This window comes from Scomber scombrus, chromosome 5, assembly GCF_963691925.1.
Source record: "Scomber scombrus chromosome 5, fScoSco1.1, whole genome shotgun sequence".
Lineage (NCBI taxonomy): Eukaryota > Metazoa > Chordata > Actinopteri > Scombriformes > Scombridae > Scomber > Scomber scombrus.
This window is the reverse complement of record NC_084974.1, coordinates 34489055-34515283: the sequence shown is the minus strand read 5'-3', so window position 1 is coordinate 34515283 and position 26229 is coordinate 34489055. Positions and strand designations below refer to the sequence as shown.

Sequence of the window (26229 nt, the reverse complement as noted above, 5' to 3'; positions counted from 1 at the left end):
ACGACACGTTAAAGGCTTAACGGTTTTATGTAAAAGAACCAAACAAGAAAACTGAAGTTCAGTTTTTACAGCAGAGTGATGATGAACAGTAACTGCAGATGGTTGCTTGTAGTTTTGGAAACTAGTGACTTATATAATATAATAATATAATATAATAATATAATAATTCATACTTAAGATCACCATGGCAACATATTCTTCTGGCGCCACAGTGACATAAAAGTTCAGGCAACCATTAGGTACATAAATAACTTTTAGTTCCTTAAATAAAAACAGTGACTCCTAATTTAACTATATTATTATATAATACTTTACTGACTCTTTCTCTAATTTAACTATATTATTATATAATACTTTACTGACTCTTTCTCTAATTTAACTATATTATTATATAATACTTTACTGACTCTTTCTCTAATTTAACTATATTATTATATAATACTTTACTGCTCAGTGTTTTTCTCCTCGATGGATTTACAGCTAATTGAAAGTTAGACACTTGGTTCAGTAATGATTAAGTTGCTTTTTATTAATTCATGAAATGGTTAAAATAACTAAATGTATCAGGAACGTATCAGGTGTAGATGAGTCTGAGCAGCCACTTCCTGTTTGGTTCTCCAGTTCAAAGGGTTCGTCTCTCTTAACCCGAAACCAATGAAAGAGGAGAACTCCAGGCCAGCTGTCCTCCATGTATCATCAGACATGTATCTATATAATAATATAATATATTATATAGATACATGTATATATATAATATATAATAATATAATATATACATGTATATATATAATAATATAATATATTATATAGATACATGTATATATATAATATATAATAATATAATATATTATATATATACATGTATATATATAATAATATAATATATTATATAGATACATGTATATATATAATATATAATAATATAATATATTATATAGATACATGTATATATAATATATAATAATATAATATATTATATATATACATGTATATATATAATATATAATAATATAATAATATAATATATTATATATATACATGTATATATATAATATATAATATATAATAATATAATATATTATATATATACATGTATATATTATATATAATAATATAATATATACATGTATATATATAATATATAATAATATAATATATACATGTATATATATAATATATCATATTCTGGTCTCTAATCTGATTTATTGATATAAATCAACCCAACTGTGTACAACATTATAGTTTTAATAATGTTCTCTGTAATTACGTTAGCTTAGCATAGTTAGCTTGTTACATTATAAACATCTCTGAGTTCTGATAGAAGAACTATTACTATAGTAATAGTTACTATAGTAACTATTACTATAGTAACTATAGTAACTATTACTATTACTATAGAAGAAGTATTAACACATTTTAAATATCATAACTCTAACCCTGTGCATACTAGGCTCTCCAGGGCTGCCGGGTTTTCCTGGATTGAAGGGACCAGCTGGGGTCTCTGATGTTGGGCCTTCTGGACCCATGGGCTTCCCGGGGCCACTGGGTTCACAGGGACCTAAAGGGGTCCCGGGCCCCCCGGGCAACGATGGATTACCAGGTTCAGAGTCTCTTTCTTTCATTTTATTACATTTAATTCAAATTTCCTTAAAAAGTCCAAAAAAAAGAAGATCAATGATTTCCTGTCCAGGTGTCCTAGGCCTGCCTGGAGGGCCCGGTCCCAGGGGCCAGAGAGGACATGATGGGGCTCCGGGAGTAGCTGGACCCAAAGGACGCACACCGATCTCATGTGAGAAAGGAAAACCTGGTTCCAGGGGGCTCTTTGGCCCCCAAGGACCCATTGGACCCCCAGGTAAAGCGGTTCCTTCTATATATAGACATATATATGTATATATGTATATATATATACCCCTAACCCTTCTATATATATAAATACCCCTAACCCTTCTATATATATATACCCCTAACCCTTCTATATATATATACCCCTAACCCTTCTATATATATATACCCCTAACCCTTCTATATATATATACCCCTAACCCTTCTATATATATATACCCCTAACCCTTCTATATATATATATACCCCTAACCCTTCTATATACCCCTAACCCTTCTATATATATATATACCCCTAACCCTTCTATATATATATATACCCCTAACCCTTCTATATATATATACCCCTAACCCTTCTATATATATATATATATATATACCCCTAACCCTTCTATATATATATACCCCTAACCCTTCTATATATATATACCCCTAACCCTTCTATATATATATATATATATATATATATATATATATATATATATATACCCCTAACCCTTTTATATATATATACCCCTAACCCTTCTATATATATATATACCCCTAACCCTTCTATATATATATACCCCTAACCCTTCTATATATATATACCCCTAACCCTTCTATATATATATATATATACCCCTAACCCTTCTATATATATATACCCCTAACCCTTCTATATATATATACCCCTAACCCTTCTATATATATATACCCCTAACCCTTCTATATATATATACCCCTAACCCTTCTATATATATATATACCCCTAACCCTTCTATATATATATACCCCTAACCCTTCTATATATATATATACCCCTAACCCTTCTATATATATATACCCCTAACCCTTCTATATATATATACCCCTAACCCTTCTATATATATATATATATACCCCTAACCCTTCTATATATATATACCCCTAACCCTTCTATATATATATACCCCTAACCCTTCTATATATATATATATATACCCCTAACCCTTCTATATATATATACCCCTAACCCTTCTATATATATATATATATACCCCTAACCCTTCTATATATATATATACCCCTAACCCTTCTATATATATATACCCCTAACCCTTCTATATATATATACCCCTAACCCTTCTATATATATATATATATATATACCCCTAACCCTTCTATATATATATATACCCCTAACCCTTCACTAACCCTGAATCAGATTCTCTTAAATTCATTTTTTATTGACGTCAAACTTTCTAAAGACGTGTTCTACGTGTTCCTGTTCAGGGTTTCTGGGGCAGAAGGGGGACCTGGGTGAGGTGGGCCCGCTGGGTTTTGGCCCCAAAGGCTCTACCGGTAAACCGGGCTCTCCAGGGCTCCCTGGGCACCCGGGTCTGCAGGGCCGCGCTGGCTCCACTGGAGACTCTGGAGTACCAGGACCAGATGGAGGGAAAGGTGAGTACTCATAGTACTACACAGTACTACACAGTACTACATAGTACTACATAGTACTACATAGTACTACACAGTACTACACAGTACTACATAGTACTACATAGTACTACACAGTACTACACAGTACTACACAGTACTACATAGTACTACATAGTACTACATAGTACTACACAGTACTACACAGTACTACATAGTACTACACAGTACTACACAGTACTACACAGTACTACACACAGTACTACACAGTACTACACAGTACTACACACAGTACTACACAGTACTACATAGTACTACACAGTACTACACAGTACTACATAGTACTACATAGTACTACATAGTACTACACAGTACTACACAGTACTACATAGTACTACATAGTACTACACAGTATTACACAGTACTACACACAGTACTACACAGTACTACACAGTACTACACACAGTACTACACAGTACTACATAGTACTACACAGTACTACACAGTACTACACACAGTACTACACAGTACTACATAGTACTACACAGTACTACACATAGTACTACACAGTACTACACATAGTACTACACAGTACTACATAGTACTACACAGTACTACACAGTACTACATAGTAGTACACAGTACTACACAGTACTACACATAGTACTACATAGTACTACACAGTACTACATAGTACTACACAGTACTACACAGTACTACACACAGTACTACACAGTACTACACAGTACTACACAGTACTACATAGTACTACACAGTACTACACATAGTACTACACAGTACTACATAGTACTACACAGTACTACACAGTACTACATAGTACTACACAGTACTACACATAGTACTACACAGTACTACATAGTACTACATAGTACTACACAGTACTACACAGTACTACACAGTACTACACATAGTACTACATAGTACTACATAGTACTATGTAGTACTACATTGTACTACACAGTACTACACAGTACTACATAGTAGTACACAGTACTACACAGTACTACACATAGTACTACATAGTACTACACAGTACTACATAGTACTACACAGTACTACACAGTACTACACACAGTACTACACAGTACTACACAGTACTACACAGTACTACACAGTACTACATAGTACTACACAGTACTACACATAGTACTACACAGTACTACATAGTACTACACAGTACTACACAGTACTACATAGTACTACACAGTACTACACATAGTACTACACAGTACTACACATAGTACTACACAGTACTACATAGTACTACACAGTACTACACAGTACTACACAGTACTACACATAGTACTACATAGTACTACATAGTACTATGTAGTACTACATAGTACTACACAGTACTACACAGTACTACATAGTACTACACAGTACTACACATAGTACTACACAGTACTACATAGTACTACACAGTACTACATAGTACTACACAGTACTACACAGTACTACATAGTACTACACAGTACTACACAGTACTACACAGTACTACACAGTACTACACAGTACTACACATAGTACTACACATAGTACTACACAGTACTACACAGTACTACACAGTACTACACAGTACTACATAGTACTACACAGTACTACACAGTACTACACAGTACTACACAGTACTACACATAGTACTACACAGTACTACACAGTACTACACAGTACTACATAGTACTACACATAGTACTACACATAGTACTACATAGTACTACACAGTACTACACAGTACTACACATAGTACTACATAGTACTACATAGTACTACACAGTACTACACATAGTACTACACAGTACTACATAGTACTACACATAGTACTACATAGTACTACACAGTACTACACAGTACTACACATAGTACTACATAGTACTACATAGTACTACATAGTACTACACAGTACTACATAGTACTACATAGTACTACACAGTACTACACAGTACTACACAGTACTACATAGTACTACACAGTACTACACATAGTACTACACAGTACTACATAGTACTACACAGTACTACACAGTACTACACATAGTACTACATAGTACTACATAGTACTACACAGTACTACACAGTACTACACATAGTACTACATAGTACTACATAGTACTACACAGTACTACACAGTACTACACAGTACTACACTGTGTGTTGCAGGTCTGATGGGGCCTCCGGGCAGGGAAGGAGGTCCAGGGGCCCCGGGACGGACCGGGGTCCCTGGAGGTCCGGGGCAGAGAGGGGAGCAAGGCTTCAGTGGACGGGACGGAGCTGCAGGATACCAAGGGCCTAAAGGAGCGAGAGGTAAACACTCAGTGCTACTGGTTACTGTAATAGTACTGCAGGTTAGTATAGTACTACTGCAGTATTATTAATATAGTATTACTGCAGTATTATTAATATAGTACTACTACAGTATTATTAATATAGTATTACTGCAGTATTATTAATATAGTACTACTACAGTATTATTAATATAGTACTACTGCAGTATTAGTATAGTACTACTACAGTATTAATATAGTATTACTGCAGTATTATTAATATAGTACTACTACAGTATTATTATAGTACTACTACAGTACTACTACAGTATTAATATAGTACTACTACAGTATTATTAATATAGTACTACTGCAGTATTATTAATATAGTACTACTACAGTATTAATATAGTACTACTGCAGTATTATTAATATAGTACTACTGCAGTATTAGTATAGTACTACTACAGTATTAATATAGTATTACTACAGTAGTATTAATATAGTATTACTACAGTATTAATATAGTACTACTACAGTATTAATATAGTACTACTACAGTAGTATTAGTATAGTACTACTACAGTAGTCTTAATATAGTATTACTACAGTATTAATATAGTACTACTACAGTAATAATATAGTACTACTACAGTAGTATTAGTATAGTATTACTACAGTATTAATATAGTACTACTACAGTAGTATTATAGTACTACTACAGTAGTATTATAGGTTATTATAGTACTCAGGGTCTCTGTGTTTATCAGCACTAAACTTCCTTTGTGATATTTCAACTGTTAAATAAACAATTCCTCTAAATCCAATGAAAATGTGTTAAAGATCAGTTCCCACTGTTCTGGGTTAGGGTTAACTTCTAGAGACCCAGGGTCAAGGGTTGGTACCTGGGGAGAACCTATGCAGACATGGGGAGAACCTATGCAGACATGGGGAGAACCTATGCAGACATGGGGAGAACCTATGCAGACATGGGGAGAACCTATGCAGACATGGAGAGAACCTATGCAGACATGGGGAGAACCTATGCAGACATGGGGAGAACCTATGCAGACATGGGGAGAACCTATGCAGACATGGAGAGAACCTACGCAGACATGGGGAGAACCTACGCAGACATGGGGAGAACCTACGCAGACATGGGGAGAACCTATGCAGACATGGGGAGAACCTATGCAGACATGGAGAGAACCTACGCAGACATGGGGAGAACCTATGCAGACATGGGGAGAACCTACGCAGACATGGGGAGAACCTACGCAGACATGGGGAGAACCTACGCAGACATGGGGAGAACCTATGCAGACATGGGGAGAACCTATGCAGACATGGGGAGAACCTACGCAGACATGGGGAGAACTTACGCAGACATGGGGAGAACCTACGCAGACATGGGGAGAACCTACGCAGACATGGGGAGAACCTACGCAGACATGGGGAGAACCTATGCAGACATGGGGAGAACCTATGCAGACATGGGGAGAACCTACGCAGACATGGGGAGAACTTACGCAGACATGGGGAGAACCTATGCAGACATGGGGAGAACCTATGCAGACATGGGGAGAACCTATGCAGACATGGGGAGAACCTATGCAGACATGGGGAGAACCTATGCAGACATGGGGAGAACCTATGCAGACATGGGGAGAACCTATGCAGACATGGGGAGAACCTATGCAGACATGGGGAGAACCTATGCAGACATGGAGAGAACCTACGCAGACATGGGGAGAACCTACGCAGACATGGGGAGAACCTATGCAGACACGTAGAGAACCTATGCAGACACGGGGAGAACCTATGCAGACACGGGGAGAACCTATGCAGACACGGAGATAACCTATGCAGACATGGGGAGAACCTATGCAGACATGGGGAGAACCTACGCAGACATGGGGAGAACCTATGCAGACATGGGGAGAACCTACGCAGACATGGGGAGAACCTATGCAGACATGGGGAGAACCTATGCAGACATGGGGAGAACCTGTGCAGACATGGGGAGAACCTACGCAGACATGGGGAGAACCTATGCAGACATGGGGAGAACCTGTGCAGACATGGAGAGAACCTATGCAGACATGGGGAGAACCTATGCAGACATGGGGAGAACCTACGCAGACATGGGGAGAACCTACGCAGACATGGGGAGAACCTACGCAGACATGGGGAGAACCTATGCAGACATGGAGAGAACCTACGCAGACATGGGGAGAACCTATGCAGACATGGGGAGAACCTACGCAGACATGGAGAGAACCTATGCAGACATGGGGAGAACCTGTGCAGACATGGAGAGAACCTACGCAGACATGGGGAGAACCTATGCAGACATGGGGAGAACCTACGCAGACATGGAGAGAACCTACGCAGACATGGGGAGAACCTATACAGACATGGGGAGAACCTACGCAGACATGGGGAGAACCTATGCAGACATGGGGAGAACCTATGCAGACATGGGGAGAACCTATGCAGACATGGGGAGAACCTATGCAGACATGGGGAGAACCTACGCAGACATGGGGAGAACCTACGCAGACATGGGGAGAACCTATGCAGACATGGGGAGAACCTATGCAGACATGGGGAGAACCTATGCAGACATGGGGAGAACCTACGCAGACATGGGGAGAACTTACGCAGACATGGGGAGAACCTATGCAGACATGGGGAGAACCTATGCAGACATGGGGAGAACCTATGCAGACATGGGGAGAACCTATGCAGACATGGGGAGAACCTATGCAGACATGGGGAGAACCTATGCAGACATGGGGAGAACCTACGCAGACATGGGGAGAACCTACGCAGACATAGGGAGAACCTATGCAGACATGGGGAGAACCTACGCAGACATGGGGAGAACCTATGCAGACATGGGGAGAACCTATGCAGACATGGGGAGAACCTATGCAGACATGGAGAGAACCTACGCAGACATGGGGAGAACCTACGCAGACATGGGGAGAACCTATGCAGACACGTAGAGAACCTATGCAGACACGGGGAGAACCTATGCAGACACGGGGAGAACCTATGCAGACACGGAGATAACCTATGCAGACATGGGGAGAACCTATGCAGACATGGGGAGAACCTACGCAGACATGGGGAGAACCTATGCAGACATGGGGAGAACCTACGCAGACATGGGGAGAACCTATGCAGACATGGGGAGAACCTATGCAGACATGGGGAGAACCTGTGCAGACATGGGGAGAACCTACGCAGACATGGGGAGAACCTATGCAGACATGGGGAGAACCTGTGCAGACATGGAGAGAACCTATGCAGACATGGGGAGAACCTACGCAGACATGGGGAGAACCTACGCAGACATGGGGAGAACCTACGCAGACATGGGGAGAACCTACGCAGACATGGGGAGAACCTATGCAGACATGGAGAGAACCTACGCAGACATGGGGAGAACCTATGCAGACATGGGGAGAACCTACGCAGACATGGAGAGAACCTACGCAGACATGGGGAGAACCTATGCAGACATGGGGAGAACCTACGCAGACATGGAGAGAACCTACGCAGACATGGGGAGAACCTATACAGACATGGGGAGAACCTACGCAGACATGGGGAGAACCTATGCAGACATGGGGAGAACCTACGCAGACATGGAGAGAACCTATGCAGACATGGGGAGAACCTATGCAGACATGGGGAGAACCTACGCAGACATGGAGAGAACCTATGCAGACATGGGGAGAACCTACGCAGACATGGGGAGAACCTATGCAGACATGGGGAGAACCTACGCAGACATGGGGAGAACCTATGCAGACATGGAGAGAACCTACGCAGACATGGGGAGAACCTACGCAGACATGGGGAGAACCTATGCAGACATGGGGAGAACCTACGCAGACATGGGGAGAACCTATGCAGACATGGAGAGAACCTACGCAGACATGGGGAGAACCTGTGCAGACATGGAGAGAACCTGTGCAGACATGGGGAGAACCTATGCAGACATGGGGAGAACCTACGCAGAAATGGGGAGAACCTGTGCAGACATGGAGAGAACCTATGCAGACATGGGGAGAACCTATGCAGACATGGGGAGAACCTACGCAGACATGGGGAGAACCTGTGCAGACATGGGGAGAACCTATGCAGACATGGAGAGAACCTACGCAGACATGGGGAGAACCTACGCAGACATGGAGAGAACCTACGCAGACATGGAGAGAACCTATGCAGACATGGGGAGAACCTATGCAGACATGGAGAGAACCTATGCAGACATGGAGAGAACCTATGCAGACATGGGGAGAACCTATGCAGACATGGGGAGAACCTATGCAGACATGGGGAGAACCTACGCAGACATGGAGAGAACCTACGCAGACATGGAGAGAACCTACGCAGACATGGGGAGAACCTACGCAGACATGGGGAGAACCTACGCAGACATGGGGAGAACCTACGCAGACATGGGGAGAACCTACGCAGACATGGGGAGAACCTATGCAGACATGGGGAGAACCTACGCAGACATGGGGAGAACCTACGCAGACATGGGGAGAACCTACGCAGACATGGAGAGAACCTACGCAGACATGGGGAGAACCTACGCAGACATGGGGAGAACCTACGCAGACATGGGGAGAACCTACGCAGACATGGGGAGAACCTACGCAGACATGGGGAGAACCTATGCAGACATGGGGAGAACCTATACAGTTTATAACATTAGTTTATAACAGGGTTAAGGTTAGGAGAGTACATACTAACAGTATCATCACTGCAGCATACTGAATATCTAATGTGTCCCTGCAGGCTGTAGAGGGGCCCCGGGGCCCCCAGGAGAGACCCAGTGTATCCCCATCAAAGGCGAGAGAGGAAAACCGGGACCCTCCGGCCTCAATGGCTTCACCGGACCTCGAGGTCAGTGCCACCTAACCCTAGTATAGAACCACATTCAGGTGCAGTGCTGCTGTTCTCTAGTATAGAACCACATTCAGGTGCAGTGCTGCTGTTCTCTAGTATAGAACCACATTCAGGTGCAGTGCTGCTGTTCTCTAGTATAGAACCACATTCAGGTGCAGTGCTGAATGTAATGCTCTGATTTGGCTCCTGCATTTTGAAGCTTTCCAGCATCAAACAGCTGCTGTCTTTGCAGGAAATAAAGGTGTGCACGGTGCTGCTGGTAAGCCAGGGTATCCGGGCCTCTGCGGGCCCCTAGGCAGCATTGGACCCCCAGGACCCCCCGGGACCTGTGGCAAGCCAGGGCCTCCAGGACCAGCTGGACGTCTAGGAGCTCCAGGACTTATTGGCTTCCCCGGCGAGACCGGAGATCAAGTAAGACTGATGTCACAATCATCCAGAACACATGAAGGAGTCTACGGCCCGTCACAGTGAGCTTCAATAAGAACCAATCACATGAGCTCCTCTCACCCCTTAAACGGGTTATGGTTAGTACTCAACTCAGAACCACAGTGACAACCGACTTTAACCACTGAGGATAACATCTCACATCAATATAAGAACATCCTGAACTTACAGGCACTGGGCATCTACAACAAGACGAAGTGTTTGAATGTACAAATTACAAAGTCAAGACATCACAAATATGAAGCATCTGTATTTAACCTGATTAACTTTTACACACCAGTGTTTTCAGCAGCTGCTTTCCTTGTGCTTTTGTCATCAATTGAAAGATTCGGTGTTTACAGAAATATGGAAACTCTGTGTCAGACTGTGCTGTAGTCTTTACATGTGAGGCGGGTATTTACTGTTTAGTGTATAGCTTCTTATCCCCCCCCCCCCCCCCCACAGACAAATACTCAGTTAGAACATTTTTACTGACCTCAAAGACATTTAGTTCCATTGCGGTACCAAACAGGTACCGACACTGACGGAGAGACTCAGATAAAATAATCCAGCCCTTATATGAAGCTTTAACTTTGAGGATGTTTAGGGTTTAATTGCTTGTCTGTGGCTGCAGGGGGACCTGGGATGCCCTGGTCAGCCTGGTAAGCCCGGTCACCAAGGATGTGCTGGACCCAAAGGTGAGACAGAAACATTACTTTCAGCATCTGTCCAAGATGGAGACACTGATGCTTTGCTCTCGCTGCTGTAAACATTGTGTTTGTGCTTCAGGTGATAAAGGAGAGTCTGTGGGTGGTCCTGGTTCACCTGGAGACAAGGGGCCTCGTGGAGACTCTGGACCCTCAGGTGACTGGTCTGGTTCTGCAGCAGTAAGAGAGTCTGGTCTCTTTTAGAAGCAGATGTGGTGATGAATGCTGTTTTTTTTCTGTTTCCTGTCTCAGGCCCAGCTGGACCTCGGGGGGATCCAGGACGCCCGGGTTTCATTGGGGCTCCGGGCCTGAAAGGATGCAAAGGAGATCCGGGCCCCCATGGAGACACAGGACTACCAGGTATAGAGTCCCACCTGGATTTCTATTTACAAAAGCTGTGCAAAATACTTATAAACTGTTTTCAAGGTCCTAACAGCCACCGGCTGCTGGGCCCAGACCGGGTGTCTGGACCATCAGCAGCAGACTCTCCAGGTCTAACCCACCCAGCCAATCATATGGAGACACCTAAACTCATACTGTAAAGATCCTGCAGGCACAGACACACTCTCTGTGGTTCTCTCTCTCTGTGGTTCTCTCTCTGTGGTTCTCTCTCTGTGGTTCACTCTCTGTGGTTCTCTCTCTGTGGTTCACTCTCTGTGGTTCTCTCTCTGTGGTTCTCTCTCTGTGGTTATCTCTCTCTGTGGTTCTCTCTCTCTGTGGTTCACTCTCTCTGTGGTTATCTCTCTCTGTGGTTCTCTCTCTGTGGTTATCTCTCTCTGTGGTTCACTCTCTGTGGTTCACTCTCTGTGGTTCACTCTCTCTGTGGTTCTCTCTCTGTGGTTCACTCTCTGTGGTTCTCTCTCTGTGGTTCTCTCTCTCTGTGGTTCTCTCTCTGTGGTTCTCTCTCTGTGGTTCTCTCTCTCTGTGGTTCACTCTCTGTGGTTCTCTCTCTGTGGTTCTCTCTCTCTGTGGTTCACTCTCTGTGGTTCTCTCTCTCTGTGGTTCTCTCTCTGTGGTTCACTCTCTGTGGTTCACTCTCTGTGGTTCACTCTCTGTGGTTCTCTCTCTCTGTGGTTCTCTCTCTCTGTGGTTCTCTCTCTGTGGTTCTCTCTGTGGTTCTCTCTGGTTCTCTCTCTGTGGTTCTCTCTCTGTGGCTCACTCTCTCTTTGGTTCTCTCTCTGTGGTTCTCTCTCTCTGTGGTTCTCTCTGTGGCTCACTCTCTCTGTGGTTCACTCTCTGTGGTTCTCTCTCTGTGGCTCACTCTCTCTGTGGTTCACTCTCTGTGGCTCACTCTCTCTTTGTGGTTCTCTCTCTCTGTGGTTCTCTCTCTGTGGTTATCTCTCTCTGTGGTTCTCTCTCTGTGGTTCTCTCTCTGTGGCTCACTCTCTCTTTGTGGTTCTCTCTCTCTGTGGTTCTCTCTCTGTGGTTATCTCTCTCTGTGGTTCTCTCTCTGTGGTTCTCTCTCTCTGTGGTTCTCTCTCTGTGGTTCTCTCTCTCTGTGGTTCTCTCTCTGTGGTTCTCTCTCTGTGGTTCTCTCTCTCTGTGGTTATCTCTCTCTGTGGTTCTCTCTCTGTGGTTCTCTCTCTGTGGTTCTCTCTCTCTGTGGTTCTCTCTCTGTGGTTCTCTCTCTGTGGTTCTTCCTGTACGAGCTCTGAATGGGTTAAAGTCTGCGGTGGAGGGTCGGGGGTAAATAATAATAATAAGAGGAAGAAGAATTTCTTTAACTTTTAATTAACTTTTAATTAACTTTTATTAATATTAATATTATTATTATTATTATTACTAGTATTAGTATTATTATGATTAGAGAATGCCAGCAGAGGTGGCTCTGATGGGTAGAGGAGGTCCGTGAGGTAAGATGGTACAGAACCTTGAGGTGATGACTCCGCTGCAATAACGACACGAGAATGAACGATTTGCTTTGTTCAGGTTAAGAGAGAATCAGCTCCGGGCTCGAGGGTTACAGCCAGTCATTGATGATGGGGCATATTTTAGAGTATTAAAGGGTTCTCGGACACTGAGTGATCAGATGTGATCCGGGCTGCAGGGTTAGGGTGGAGTTAACCCCATCAAACGTTGTTCAATAAATCACGGACTCATTTACGTGCCCGCTGTGTGTGACCTGCGACTGTCATGGCCCAACATGCACGTACATGCACGTACATGCACGTACATGCACGTACTGCACATCTCACTGTCTGGGAGCGAGGGAGTTCATTGCTGCTTTAATTGTTATTATTATTATTAATTACAAATCTAACCCTGTCTGTCTCTCTGCCTGTCTGTCTGTCTGTATCTCTGTCTGTCTGTCTGTCTGTCTGTATCTCTGTCTGTCTCTCTGTCTGTCTGTCTGTCTGTCTGTCTCTCTGTCTGTCTGTCTCTCTGTCTGTCTGTATCTCTGTCTGTCTGCCTGTCTTTCTGTCTGTCTGTCTGTCTGTCTGTCTGTCTGTCTGTCTGTCTGTCTGTCTGTCTGTATCTCTGTCTGTCTGTCTGTCTGTCTGTATCTCTGTCTGTCTGTCTGTCTGTCTGTCTGTCTGTCTGTCTCTCTGTCTGTCTGTCTGTCTGTCTGTCTGTCTGTCTGTCTGTCTGTCTGTCTGTCTCTCTGTCTGTCTGTCTGTCTGTCTCTCTGTATGTCTGTCTGTCTGTCTCTCTGTCTGTCTGTCTCTCTGTCTTTCTGCCTGTCTGTCTGTCTGTCTGTCTGTCTGTCTCTCTGCCTGTCTGTCTCTCTGCTTGTCTCTCTGCCTGTCTGTCTGTCTCTCTGCCTGTCTGTCTCTCTGCCTGTCTGTCTCTCTGCCTGTCTGTGTCTCTGCCTGTCTGTCTGTCTGGCCATCAGGTGTGCTGGGCCCTCCAGGTTCCAGAGGTCGACCAGGTCCTGCAGGTGTCCCTGGTGAGGCCGGTGCTGACGGTCCTGCAGGTGAACAGGGCTGCCTGGGACTGAAAGGTGAGAGTAGACCTGCTCATTAGCTCAGCTCAGTAGAGGTCAGACATGATTAGAAGCAGATCTCAGGTTGACGTGCAGATGGTGTATCCTCGATGCTAGCTGCATCCTTTAATGATAAACTGCTCATTCGTTCTGGGTGTTTAACCACTGAAACACAACTAAGATTAAACATGAACACAACAAACAACACTTTACATTCCAGCGTGGTAGAAACAGTAGTAATAGGAGGGTAATACTGAGGGCCTAGCAGTGTATCATTTATCTCCAGAAGGTCAGAAGCATTCTTAGGAAGTCTAGTTTATTGTCGGTAGAGCCGGTGGACTAAGATCGCCTTTAGCCGAGCTCGGTAGCCTGCTGGCACGCCATGCTTCTGCATCCTCTCTGCAGTATAACCTCCCATGTCTCCATGTTTACCATACATCACACAGTATATGTAGAAGCACATTTGACTAGTAATGAGCTGAACTCTGCAGTAGGACTCACATGACGATGGTATTGCTGTAATGTGGTTGCCATCACAGAACCAGTCAGAACTGGTAATTACTAAACTAACATGCTGAAATTACTCCTACTTTATGTTCCAAACATTTTGTTACCTGTAAACACACAATGAATCAGTGCTGCAAAATGCAAAACTAGATGTTTCTTCTTCATTTCATGGTGACGTTAGATTACAGCCACAGTGATTACCTGGAAACACACCTGCTAGACCCAACCCACCACTGTTAACTACCTGCTAGACCCAACCCACCACTGTTAACTACCTGCTAGACCCAACCCACCACTGTTAACTACCTGCTAGGCCCAACCCACCACTGTTATCTACCTGCTAGGCCCAACCCACCACTGTTAACTTCCTGCTAGACCCAACCCACCACTGTTAACTACCTGCTAGGCCCAACCCACCACTGTTAACTACCTGCTAGGCCCAACTCACCACTGTTAACTACCTGCTAGGCCCAACCCACCACTGTTAACTACCTGCTAGGCCCAACCCACCACTGTTAACTACCTGCTAGGCCCAACCCACCACTGTTAACTTCCTGCTAGGCCCAACCCACCACTGTTAACTTCCTGCTAGGCCCAACCCACCACTGTTAACTGCCTGCTAGGCCCAACCCTAACCCACCACTGTTAACTACCTGCTAGGCCCAACCCTAACCCACCACTGTTAACTACCTGTTAGGCCCAACCCTAACCCACCACTGTTAACTACCTGCTAGGCCCAACCCACCACTGTTAACTACCTGCTAGGCCTAACCCACCACTGTTAACTGCCTGCTAGGCCCAACCCACCACTGTTAACTACCTGCTAGGCCCAACCCACCACTGTTAACTACCTGCTAGGCCCAACCCACCACTGTTAACTACCTGCTAGGCCCAACCCACCACTGTTAACTACCTGCTAGGCCCAACCCTAACCCACCACTGTTAACTACCTGCTAGGCCCAACCCACCACTGTTAACTACCTGCTAGGCCCAACCCTAACCCACCACTGTTAACTACCTGCTAGGCCCAACCCACCACTGTTAACTACCTGCTAGGCCCAACCCTAACCCACCACTGTTATCTAACTGCTAAGCCCAACCCACCACTGTTAACTACCTGCTAGGCCCAACCCTAACCCACCACTGTTATCTAACTGCTAAGCCCAACCCACCACTGTTAACTACCTGCTAGGCCCAACCCACCACTGTTAACTACCTGCTAGGCCCAACCCACCACTGTTAACTACCTGCTAGGCCCAACCCACCACTGTTAACTACCTGCTAGGCCCAACCCTAACCCACCACTGTTAACTGCCTGCTAGGCCCAACCCACCACTGTTAACTACCTGCTAGGCCCAACCCTAACCCACCACTGTTAACTACCTGCTAGGCCAAACCCACCACTGTTAACTACCTGCTAGGCCCAACCCACCACTGTTAACTACCTGCTAGGCCCAACCCTAACCCACCACTGTTAACTGTCTGCTAGGCCCAACCCACCACTGTTAACTGCCTGCTAGGCCCAACCCACCACTGTTAACTACCTGCTAGGCCCAACCCACCACTGTTAACTACCTGCTAGGCCCAACCCTAACCCACCACTGTTATCTAACTGCTAGGCCCAACCCACCACTGTTAACTACCTGCTAGGCCCAACCCACCACTGTTAACTTCCTGCTAGACCCAACCCACCACTGTTAACTACCTGCTAGGCCCAACCCACCACTGTTAACTACCTGCTAGGCCCAACTCACCACTGTTAACTACCTGCTAGGCCCAACCCACCACTGTTAACTGCCTGCTAGGCCCAACCCACCACTGTTAACTACCTGCTAGGCCCAACCCACCACTGTTAACTACCTGCTAGGCCCAACCCTAACCCACCACTGTTAACTACCTGCTAGGCCCAACCCACCACTGTTAACTACCTGCTAGGCCCAACCCTAACCCACCACTGTTATCTAACTGCTAGGCCCAACCCACCACTGTTAACTACCTGCTAGGCCCAACCCTAACCCACCACTGTTAACTACCTGCTAGGCCCAACCCACCACTGTTAACTACCTGCTAGGCCCAACCCTAACCCACCACTGTTAACTACCTGCTAGGCCCAACCCACCACTGTTAACTACCTGCTAGGCCCAACCCACCACTGTTATCTAACTGCTAGGCCCAACCCTAACCCACCACTGTTAACTACCTGCTAGGCCCAACCCTAACCCACCACTGTTAACTACCTGCTAGGCCCAACCCACCACTGTTAACTACCTGCTAGGCCCAAACCTAACCCACCACTGTTATCTAACTGCTAGGCCCAACCCACCACTGTTAACTACCTGCTAGGCCCAACCCACCACTGTTAACTACCTGCTAGGCCCAACCCACCACTGTTAACTACCTGCTAGGCCCAACCCACCACTGTTATCTACCTGCTAGGCCCAACCCACCACTGTTAACTGCCTGCTAGGCCCAACCCACCACTGTTAACTACCTGCTAGGCCCAACCCACCACTGTTAACTACCTACTAGGCCTGCTAACCCCACCACTGTTAACTACCTGCTAGGCCCAACCCACCACTGTTAACTACCTGCTAGGCCCAACCCACCACTGTTAACTACCTGCTAGGCCCAACCCTAACCCACCACTGTTAACTACCTGCTAGGCCCAACCCACCACTGTTAACTGCCTGCTAGGCCCAACCCACCACTGTTAACTGCCTGCTAGGCCCAACCCACCACTGTTAACTACCTGCTAGGCCCAACCCACCACTGTTAACTACCTGCTAGGCCCAACCCACCACTGATAACTACCTGCTAGGCCCAACCCACCACTGTTAACTGCCTGCTAGGCCCAACCCACCACTGTTAACTACCTGCTAGGCCCAACCCACCACTGTTAACTACCTGCTAGGCCCAACCCTAACCCACCACTGTTAACTACCTGCTAGGCCCAACCCTAACCCACCACTGTTAACTGCCTGCTAGGTCCTACCCTAACCCACCACTGTTAACTACCTGCTAGGCCCAACCCACCACTGTTAACTACCTGCTAGGCCCAACTCACCACTGTTAACTACCTGCTAGGCCCAACCCACCACTGTTAACTACCTGCTAAGCCCAACTCACCACTGTTAACTGCCTGCTAGGCCCAACCCACCACTGTTAACTGCCTGCTAGGCCCAACCCACCACTGTTAACTACCTGCTAGGCCCAACCCACCACTGTTAACTACCTGCTAGGCCCAACCCACCACTGTTAACTGCCTGCTAGGCCCAACCCACCACTGTTAACTACCTGCTAGGCCCAACCCACCACTGTTAACTACCTGCTAGGCCCAACTCACCACTGTTAACTACCTGCTAGGCCCAACCCACCACTGTTAACTACCTGCTAGGCCCAACCCACCACTGTTAACTACCTGCTAGGCCTATCCCACCACTGTTAACTACCTGCTAGGCCCAACCCTAACCCACCACTGTTAACTACCTGCTAGGCCTAACCCACCACTGTTAACTGCCTGCTAGGCCCAACCCACCACTGTTAACTACCTGCTAGGCCTAACCCACCACTGTTAACTGCCTGCTAGGCCCAACCCACCACTGTTAACTACCTGCTAGGCCCAACCCACCACTGTTAACTACCTGCTAGGCCCAACCCTAACCCACCACTGTTAACTACCTGCTAGGCCCAACCCACCACTGTTATCTACCTGCTAGGCCCAACCCACCACTGTTAACTACCTGCTAGGCCCAACCCACCACTGTTAACTGCCTGCTAGGCCCAACCCACCACTGTTAACTACCTGCTAGGCCCAACCCACCACTGATAACTACCTGCTAGGCCCAACCCACCACTGTTAACTGCCTGCTAGGCCCAACCCACCACTGTTAACTACCTGCTAGGCCCAACCCACCACTGTTAACTACCTGCTAGGCCCAACCCTAACCCACCACTGTTAACTGCCTGCTAGGCCCAACCCTAACCCACCACTGTTAACTGCCTGCTAGGTCCTACCCTAACCCACCACTGTTAACTACCTGCTAGGCCCAACCCTAACCCACCACTGTTAACTGCCTGCTAGGTCCTACCCTAACCCACCACTGTTAACTACCTGCTAGGCCCAACCCACCACTGTTATCTACCTGCTAGGCCCAACCCACCACTGTTATCTACCTGCTAGGCCCAACCCACCACTGTTAACTACCTGCTAGGCCCAACTCACCACTGTTAACTACCTGCTAGGCCCAACCCACCACTGTTAACTACCTGCTAAGCCCAACTCACCACTGTTAACTGCCTGCTAGGCCCAACCCACCACTGTTAACTGCCTGCTAGGCCCAACCCACCACTGTTAACTACCTGCTAGGCCCAACCCACCACTGTTAACTACCTGCTAGGCCCAACCCACCACTGTTAACTGCCTGCTAGGCCCAACCCACCACTGTTAACTACCTGCTAGGCCCAACCCACCACTGTTAACTACCTGCTAGGCCCAACTCACCACTGTTAACTACCTGCTAGGCCCAACCCACCACTGTTAACTACCTGCTAGGCCCAACCCACCACTGTTAACTACCTGCTAGGCCTATCCCACCACTGTTAACTACCTGCTAGGCCCAACCCACCACTGTTAACTACCTGCTAGGCCTAACCCACCACTGTTAACTGCCTGCTAGGCCCAACCCACCACTGTTAACTACCTGCTAGGCCCAACCCACCACTGTTATCTACCTGCTAGGCCCAACCCACAACTGTTATCTACCTGCTAGGCCCATCCCACCACGGTTATCTACCTGCTAGGCCCAACCCACCACTGTTAACTACCTGCTAGGCCCAACCCTAACCCACCACTGTTAACTACCTGCTAGGCCCAACCCACCACTGTTAACTACCTGCTAGGCCCAACCCACCACTGTTAACTACCTGCTAGGCCCAACTCACCACTGTTAACTACCTGCTAGGCCCAACCCACCACTGTTAACTACCTGCTAGGCCCAACCCACCACTGTTAACTACCTGCTAGGCCTAACCCACCACTGTTAACTACCTGCTAGGCCCAACCCACCACTGTTAACTACCTGCTAGGCCCAACCCACCACTGTTAACTACCTGCTAGGCCCAACCCACCACTGTTAACTACCTGCTAGGCCCAACCCACCACTGTTAACTACCTGCTAGGCCCAACCCACCACTGTTATCTACCTGCTAGGCCCAACCCACCACTGTTATCTACCTGCTAGGCCCAACCCACCACTGTTATCTACCTGCTAGGTCCAACCCTAACCCACCACTGTTAACTACCTGCTAGGCCCAACCCACCACTGTTATCTGCCTGCTAGGTCCTACCCTAACCCACCACTGTTAACTACCTGCTAGGCCCAACCCACCACTGTTAACTACCTGCTAGGCCCAACCCACCACTGTTAACTACCTGCTAGGCCCAACCCACCACTGTTATCTACCTGCTAGGCCCAACCCACCACTGTTAACTACCTGCTAGGCCCAACCCACCACTGTTATCTACCTGCTAGGCCCAACCCACCACTGTTAACTACCTGCTAGGCCCAACCCCAACCCACCACTGTTAACTGCCTGCTAGGTCCTACCCTAACCCACCACTGTTAACTACCTGCTAGGCCCAACCCACCACTGTTAACTACCTGCTAGGCCCAACCCACCACTGTTAACTACCTGCTAGGCCCAACCCACCACTGTTATATACCTGCTAGGCCCAACCCACCACTGTTAACTACCTGCTAGGCCCAACCCACCACTGTTATCTACCTGCTAGGCCCAACCCACCACTGTTAACTACCTGCTAGGCCTAACCCACCACTGTTAACTACCTGCTAGGCCCAACCCACCACTGTTAACTACCTGCTAGGCCTAACCCACCACTGTTAACTACCTGCTAGGCCCAACCCACCACTGTTAACTACCTGCTAGGCCCAACCCACCACTGTTAACTACCTGCTAGGCCCAACCCTAACCCACCACTGTTAACTACCTGCTAGGCCCAACCCACCACTGTTATCTACCTGCTAGGCCCAACCCACCACTGTTAACTACCTGCTAGGCCCAACCCTAACCCACCACTGTTAACTACCTGCTAGGCCCAACCCACCACTGTTAACTACCTGCTAGGCCCAACCCACCACTGTTAACTACCTGCTAGGCCCAACCCACCACTGTTAACTACCTGCTAGGCCTAACCCACCACTGTTAACTACCTGCTAGGCCTAACCCACCACTGTTAACTACCTGCTAGGCCCAACCCACCACTGTTAACTACCTGCTAGGCCTAACCCACCACTGTTAACTACCTGCTAGGCCCAACCCACCACTGTTAACTACCTGCTAGGCCCAACCCACCACTGTTAACTACCTGCTAGGCCCAACCCACCACTGTTAACTACCTGCTAGGCCCAACCCACCACTGTTAACTGCCTGCTAGGCCCAACCCTAACCCACCACTGTTAACTACCTGCTAGGCCCAACCCACCACTGTTAACTGCCTGCTAGGCCCAACCCACCACTGTTAACTACCTGCTAGGCCCAACCCACCACTGTTAACTACCTGCTAGGCCTATCCCACCACTGTTAACTACCTGCTAGGCCTAACCCACCACCAACTAAAGACAACATGTACTCCTACCACAGAAAGGTTCAAGAACTTTACGCATCAAACTTTAAAGCAAATCCATATATATATATTTCAATATGGTATTTTGATGCTAAAGACAAAACATCACTTAATGTCATACGTACCATGAAATGATGCCTTTTACAGCACTGGTTCACGGCTATCAGCTTTAATCTATTATCACCATGAAATTAAGTAGACTTACTACGACTAATGTGGACAACATAACACTGAAATGAAGTCTGTGAATCCCTGAGCATAAAAACAATAAGTGCACAATAAATAAACGATTACACAATAAGTAAGTACTCAATATATTAAAATGTCAAGGCACAGTATGCATCATTAAGCATTTTGTATCTTTAGATATATTTCCACATAAACACACCTTTGTTTTTGTTCCTGTTACAAAACAATAAGTCTACCTTTACCTAGTTATACCAGTTGTTTACATTTAATTACATCACATTATTATTGCCTCTATTATCAAAATATTACCCCACTAACCGTGTTATAATCCAACTGGAATGTAATATATATCTAAATATCTAAACATGAACACCAACATGTTTCATAGGTACAGGACTACATGCTGAAGGTTATTGTTGGAGCTGAACCTCAAATTAAAGTCCCTGTAAAGTAAGAATAAATATGTGTTCTGAGTTTGACATACCACAGAAAAGTGCCGCCCCCTACCGAGTGTCACCTGTCAATCAAAGTCACCACCTCTACCAGAAACATGGACGCTATTGCTGAGAGCTTTCAGCTGCTAGCTCAGCCGCTAACTGGCTAACTGTAGACTGTAGTAGTAGTAGTAGTGTTAGATGTAGTAACAATAACTCGCCACTATGCAGGTTAACCACTGAGGAGAGCGGACTCTCGGTCTTATATAGTGGGGGAGGGGCCACTACGTCACGGGGTTCCCCTTTTTGCAGGCTCAGAAACAGGCTGAGAAACAGTTTAAGGCTCTATCTGCACAGTTATCAGCCTTTTCACATGTTTCTGTAACCGTTTCCCAACATGTATAATGTGTTTAGAAGTAAATCAATGAATTGACTTTAAAGTGTAAGATCTAGAACTGCTCTATGTTTTAATATGCTGCTATATAAATAACTTGTTTAGTATGTATTTTACATTGTGAACATTTCTGAGTGTCAAGACATGATTTTGTTGCACCAGGTCCTCCTGGACCGCTGGGACTTCATGGACTGGATGGACTGAAAGGAGTGAAAGGAGACATGGGGACCAGAGGTCACACTCACACATTTACATCTCACTTATCAAAGATGCATTTTAGACCTTTAAGACTTGTCATCAGTATTACTCCCCTCAACATGTCCATCTGTCTGTCTCTTTAGGTCTCGGTGTTCCAGGTACTCAAGGGTGCCAAGGTCTTCCAGGGGATAAGGGACCTCCAGGCCCTCCAGGCCCCAGTGGTTCATCCCAGCCTGGGCCTCCAGGACCTAATGGCCCCCCAGGACCCAAAGGTCTGTAGCAGTGCAGTTCTCGGCGGGTTCCGGATGCAAATGACCTGTTCATGAAGATTTGTGCTCTTAACATGTTGTTGCAGGACCACCGGGTGATTGTGGACCTGTAGGTGATCCAGGCCCAGACTGTAAAGGCCCGATCCAAGGGCCTCCTGGAGATCGTGGTTTCCCTGGACCAGATGGAGAGCCAGGTCAGTTTTTAGTTTAGTGTGTTAAATGGTTTGACAGAGGCAGGTGGTGGAGTGGTTAATGCGCATGCCACACATGCAGCAGACCCCCCCCCTGTAATTTCCTGTCTCTACTGCTAATAAAGGTGAAAAAAATCTTTAAATAAAAAAAATAATGGTTTGACAGAGACATCACTTGTTCACCTCTGTTGTGTTTCAGGGTGCCCTGGTAGCACCGGAGAGCCAGGTCCAAATCCTCCCATACCCGGAGATGATGGGGACAATGGGGGCCCAGGGTGGCAAGGGCCAAAGGGAGAAAAGGGGTCTCCAGGGGCCACAGGACTACCAGGCATAGCTGGAAATCTAGGGGTGAAAGGTGAGATTGATATTCCAACATGTTCCTGCTGACTACGTGCAAGATGCCACCAAGGCTTAGTAGTCCCGCCAGATGTTAAGGCGGTCCAATGTGGGTTTCCATCCAGTGGCTTCAAATCCTCCCTGTGCTGAAACCGCTCTGATTTACAGGTCACTTCTAGCTAATTTCCTTGTACAACTGCTGAGGGTTGGGGGTGTGGATGGGTTAGCATGAGCAAGCTGTATATAATGAGCTCCTTGAGATGTAGCATCCTCTTGAAAGTGAGGCTGCTACATCTCAAGGCACTATCCTAAAAATTAAAATTAAAATGGTGCGAGACCACTTAGTCTGCAAGGCTAGCTTTGAAAGAAAGCTGAGGTATTTTCTTGTATGAGCTGAGGTCACAGAGGCATGGTGTGTCCGGCCAGGTCCTGCTGCAGTCAGTAAATCAGTCAGCAGTCAGGCTTCCACGTTCATGCAGAAGAAGCTGCTGTACAAACCTCACATAGAGGAGCACCTCTCCATGAAGCCCATGAGGTTGTGAAGCCCTGCATGGAATATGAACACATCCCTACTGGGACAATCCTACCTGCCATCTTATATGCCTTCTGGATTGCAACCCTAGAGAGAGCCTAGTCTGAGAGACTGGTTGTCCAAGGCAGTTAGGTTTGTAACAGACAGAGCTGTTTTATGTCTGATGAAGATACGCCATTAAGGCACAACAGTGACCACTCACTCAACTCGTTCTGAGGTGTAAAAGGTGGCAGCTCAATGGACCGGCTAGCGTGGGACTCAGACCAGACCTAAAGGTAGAATGGGTTCGGAGGCAGCACCACCCCAGCACCACCCGACAAAAAGGAGCTCTTCCATTGTTTTAGCCAACACAATCACTAATCGGAACGCCAACTTGAGAAAAACTGTTTTCAGGGGCTTGACTGGCTCATACTGTAAGGTTGAAAGCACCACCTCCAAATCTCCTGAGGGGACAGCTGGCTGAGGGAGTAACCCCATGAGCATGTTTAAGAAACTGAGAAATAAGGTTTCAACAACCATCTTCCAGCTTCTGAGGGCCAACACAGGCTGCCTTTAACACTACCACCATTCTCCTCAAAGTTGAGGGAGGCTTGCCCACATCCAACATTTTCTGGATGTGAACTGGTGACCTCATGATCTCATGACCTCATGACCTCCCTCCCCAGTAAACTACTGCAGATGTTAAACGACCGCAGCCTCCTGAGGAAGTACAGCCTGCTCTGACCTTTTTTATAAACATGGTCAGTATTACATGTCCGGTCCAGCTCGTAGCAGCCCGAGATACTTGTAGGTGCCGACAACATCAGCCTCTACCCCCTCAATCTGGGCCGGTCATGTGCTCGACCTGGACCTGGACCTCCGGAAGTCAATGACTAGCTCTTTGGTTTTTGAGGTGTTAAGTTGCAGATGATCTGAGTGACACCAGAGAGCAAAGTCTCTCTCCAGGCTCCTATATTCTTCGTGGGTTAGGGTTAACCCTGCCTCGCCTGTGTAGAATAGATGCAGCAGAGAGGGGGGGGGGTCTATACACCATCGCTCCTACTCACTGGGTAACAATGCTGAGACAGACACAACTCAAATGTCAAGATACACACACTTCTGAATACTTGATTATGGAAATCAAGGAATCGGAGAGGTTGGTGGTCCTGCAACCACGTGTCACTAATCAGTGCGTGTCCACCATAGCTAACCCTAACCCTGTGTGTGTGTGTGTGTGTTTGTGTGTGTGTGTGTGTGTGTGTGTGTGTGTGTGTGTGTGTGTCTGTGTCTGTGTCTGTGTGTGTCTGTGTCTGTGTCTGTGTCTGTGTCTGTGTGTGTGTGTGTGTGTGTGTGTGTGTGTGTGTGTGCGTGCGTGTGCGTGTGCGTGTGCGTCTGTGTGTGTGTGTCTGTGTGTGTCTGTGTGTGTGTGTGTGTGTGTGTCTGTGTCTGTGTCTGTGTCTGTGTCTGTGTGTGTGTGTGTCTGTGTCTGTGTCTGTGTCTGTGTCTGTGTCTGTGTGCGTGTGCGTGTGCGTGTGCGTGTGCGTGTGCGTGTGCGTGTGCGTGTGCGTGTGCGTGTGCCTGTGCCTGTGTCTGTGTGTGTGCGTGTGCGTCTGTGTGTGTGTGTCTGTGTGTGTGTGTGTGTGTGTGATATATCAGGTAAGCGGGGCTCTACAGGCCTGATGGGACTCCCTGGGAATCGGGGTCCTGGAGGTTTTCGCGGTCCTGCTGGACTTCCAGGACCGAAGGGATCTGCTGGACTAGTTGGTCCCAAGGGGGAGAAAGGCGGAGTCTCTCCATGCCTACCTTACCCACCCGCCCCACAGGGTTCACCTGGCCCCCCGGGCCCCCCAGGTCCGCCTGGAAGTGATGGCCTCCCAGGAGAGAGCGGCCCCACCGGACTCCCGGGTGAGAAACCAGGAAGGACAAGATCAGGTCTGCAACTACAGTTTGATGATAGGTTACAATGGTTCATGATGTGTTTCAGGTAAGAAGGGGGACCAAGGGTCTCTAGGACAAACAGGCCCAGTGGGGCCACCAGGTCAAGATGGA

General features: G+C 46.7%; 1 protein-coding gene across 1 annotated transcript in view; it reads left to right on the top strand.

Moving 5' to 3' along the window:
- col4a4 (collagen, type IV, alpha 4) overlaps positions 1-26229 on the top strand; it is a 63339-nt gene that overhangs the window by 29066 nt on the left and 8044 nt on the right. Inside the window, exons 28-43 of the mRNA XM_062420006.1 lie at positions 1451-1600; positions 1691-1852; positions 3096-3263; positions 5420-5563; positions 10345-10452; positions 10688-10866; positions 11513-11576; positions 11668-11742; positions 11838-11945; positions 14419-14526; positions 22838-22909; positions 23017-23145; positions 23229-23336; positions 23533-23688; positions 25837-26085; positions 26165-26229. The exon at positions 26165-26229 is cut by the window's right edge and continues 52 nt beyond it. Coding sequence (XP_062275990.1) covers positions 1451-1600; positions 1691-1852; positions 3096-3263; positions 5420-5563; positions 10345-10452; positions 10688-10866; positions 11513-11576; positions 11668-11742; positions 11838-11945; positions 14419-14526; positions 22838-22909; positions 23017-23145; positions 23229-23336; positions 23533-23688; positions 25837-26085; positions 26165-26229 — 2045 coding nt within the window. The remainder of the gene's footprint in view (positions 1-1450; positions 1601-1690; positions 1853-3095; positions 3264-5419; positions 5564-10344; positions 10453-10687; positions 10867-11512; positions 11577-11667; positions 11743-11837; positions 11946-14418; positions 14527-22837; positions 22910-23016; positions 23146-23228; positions 23337-23532; positions 23689-25836; positions 26086-26164) is intronic.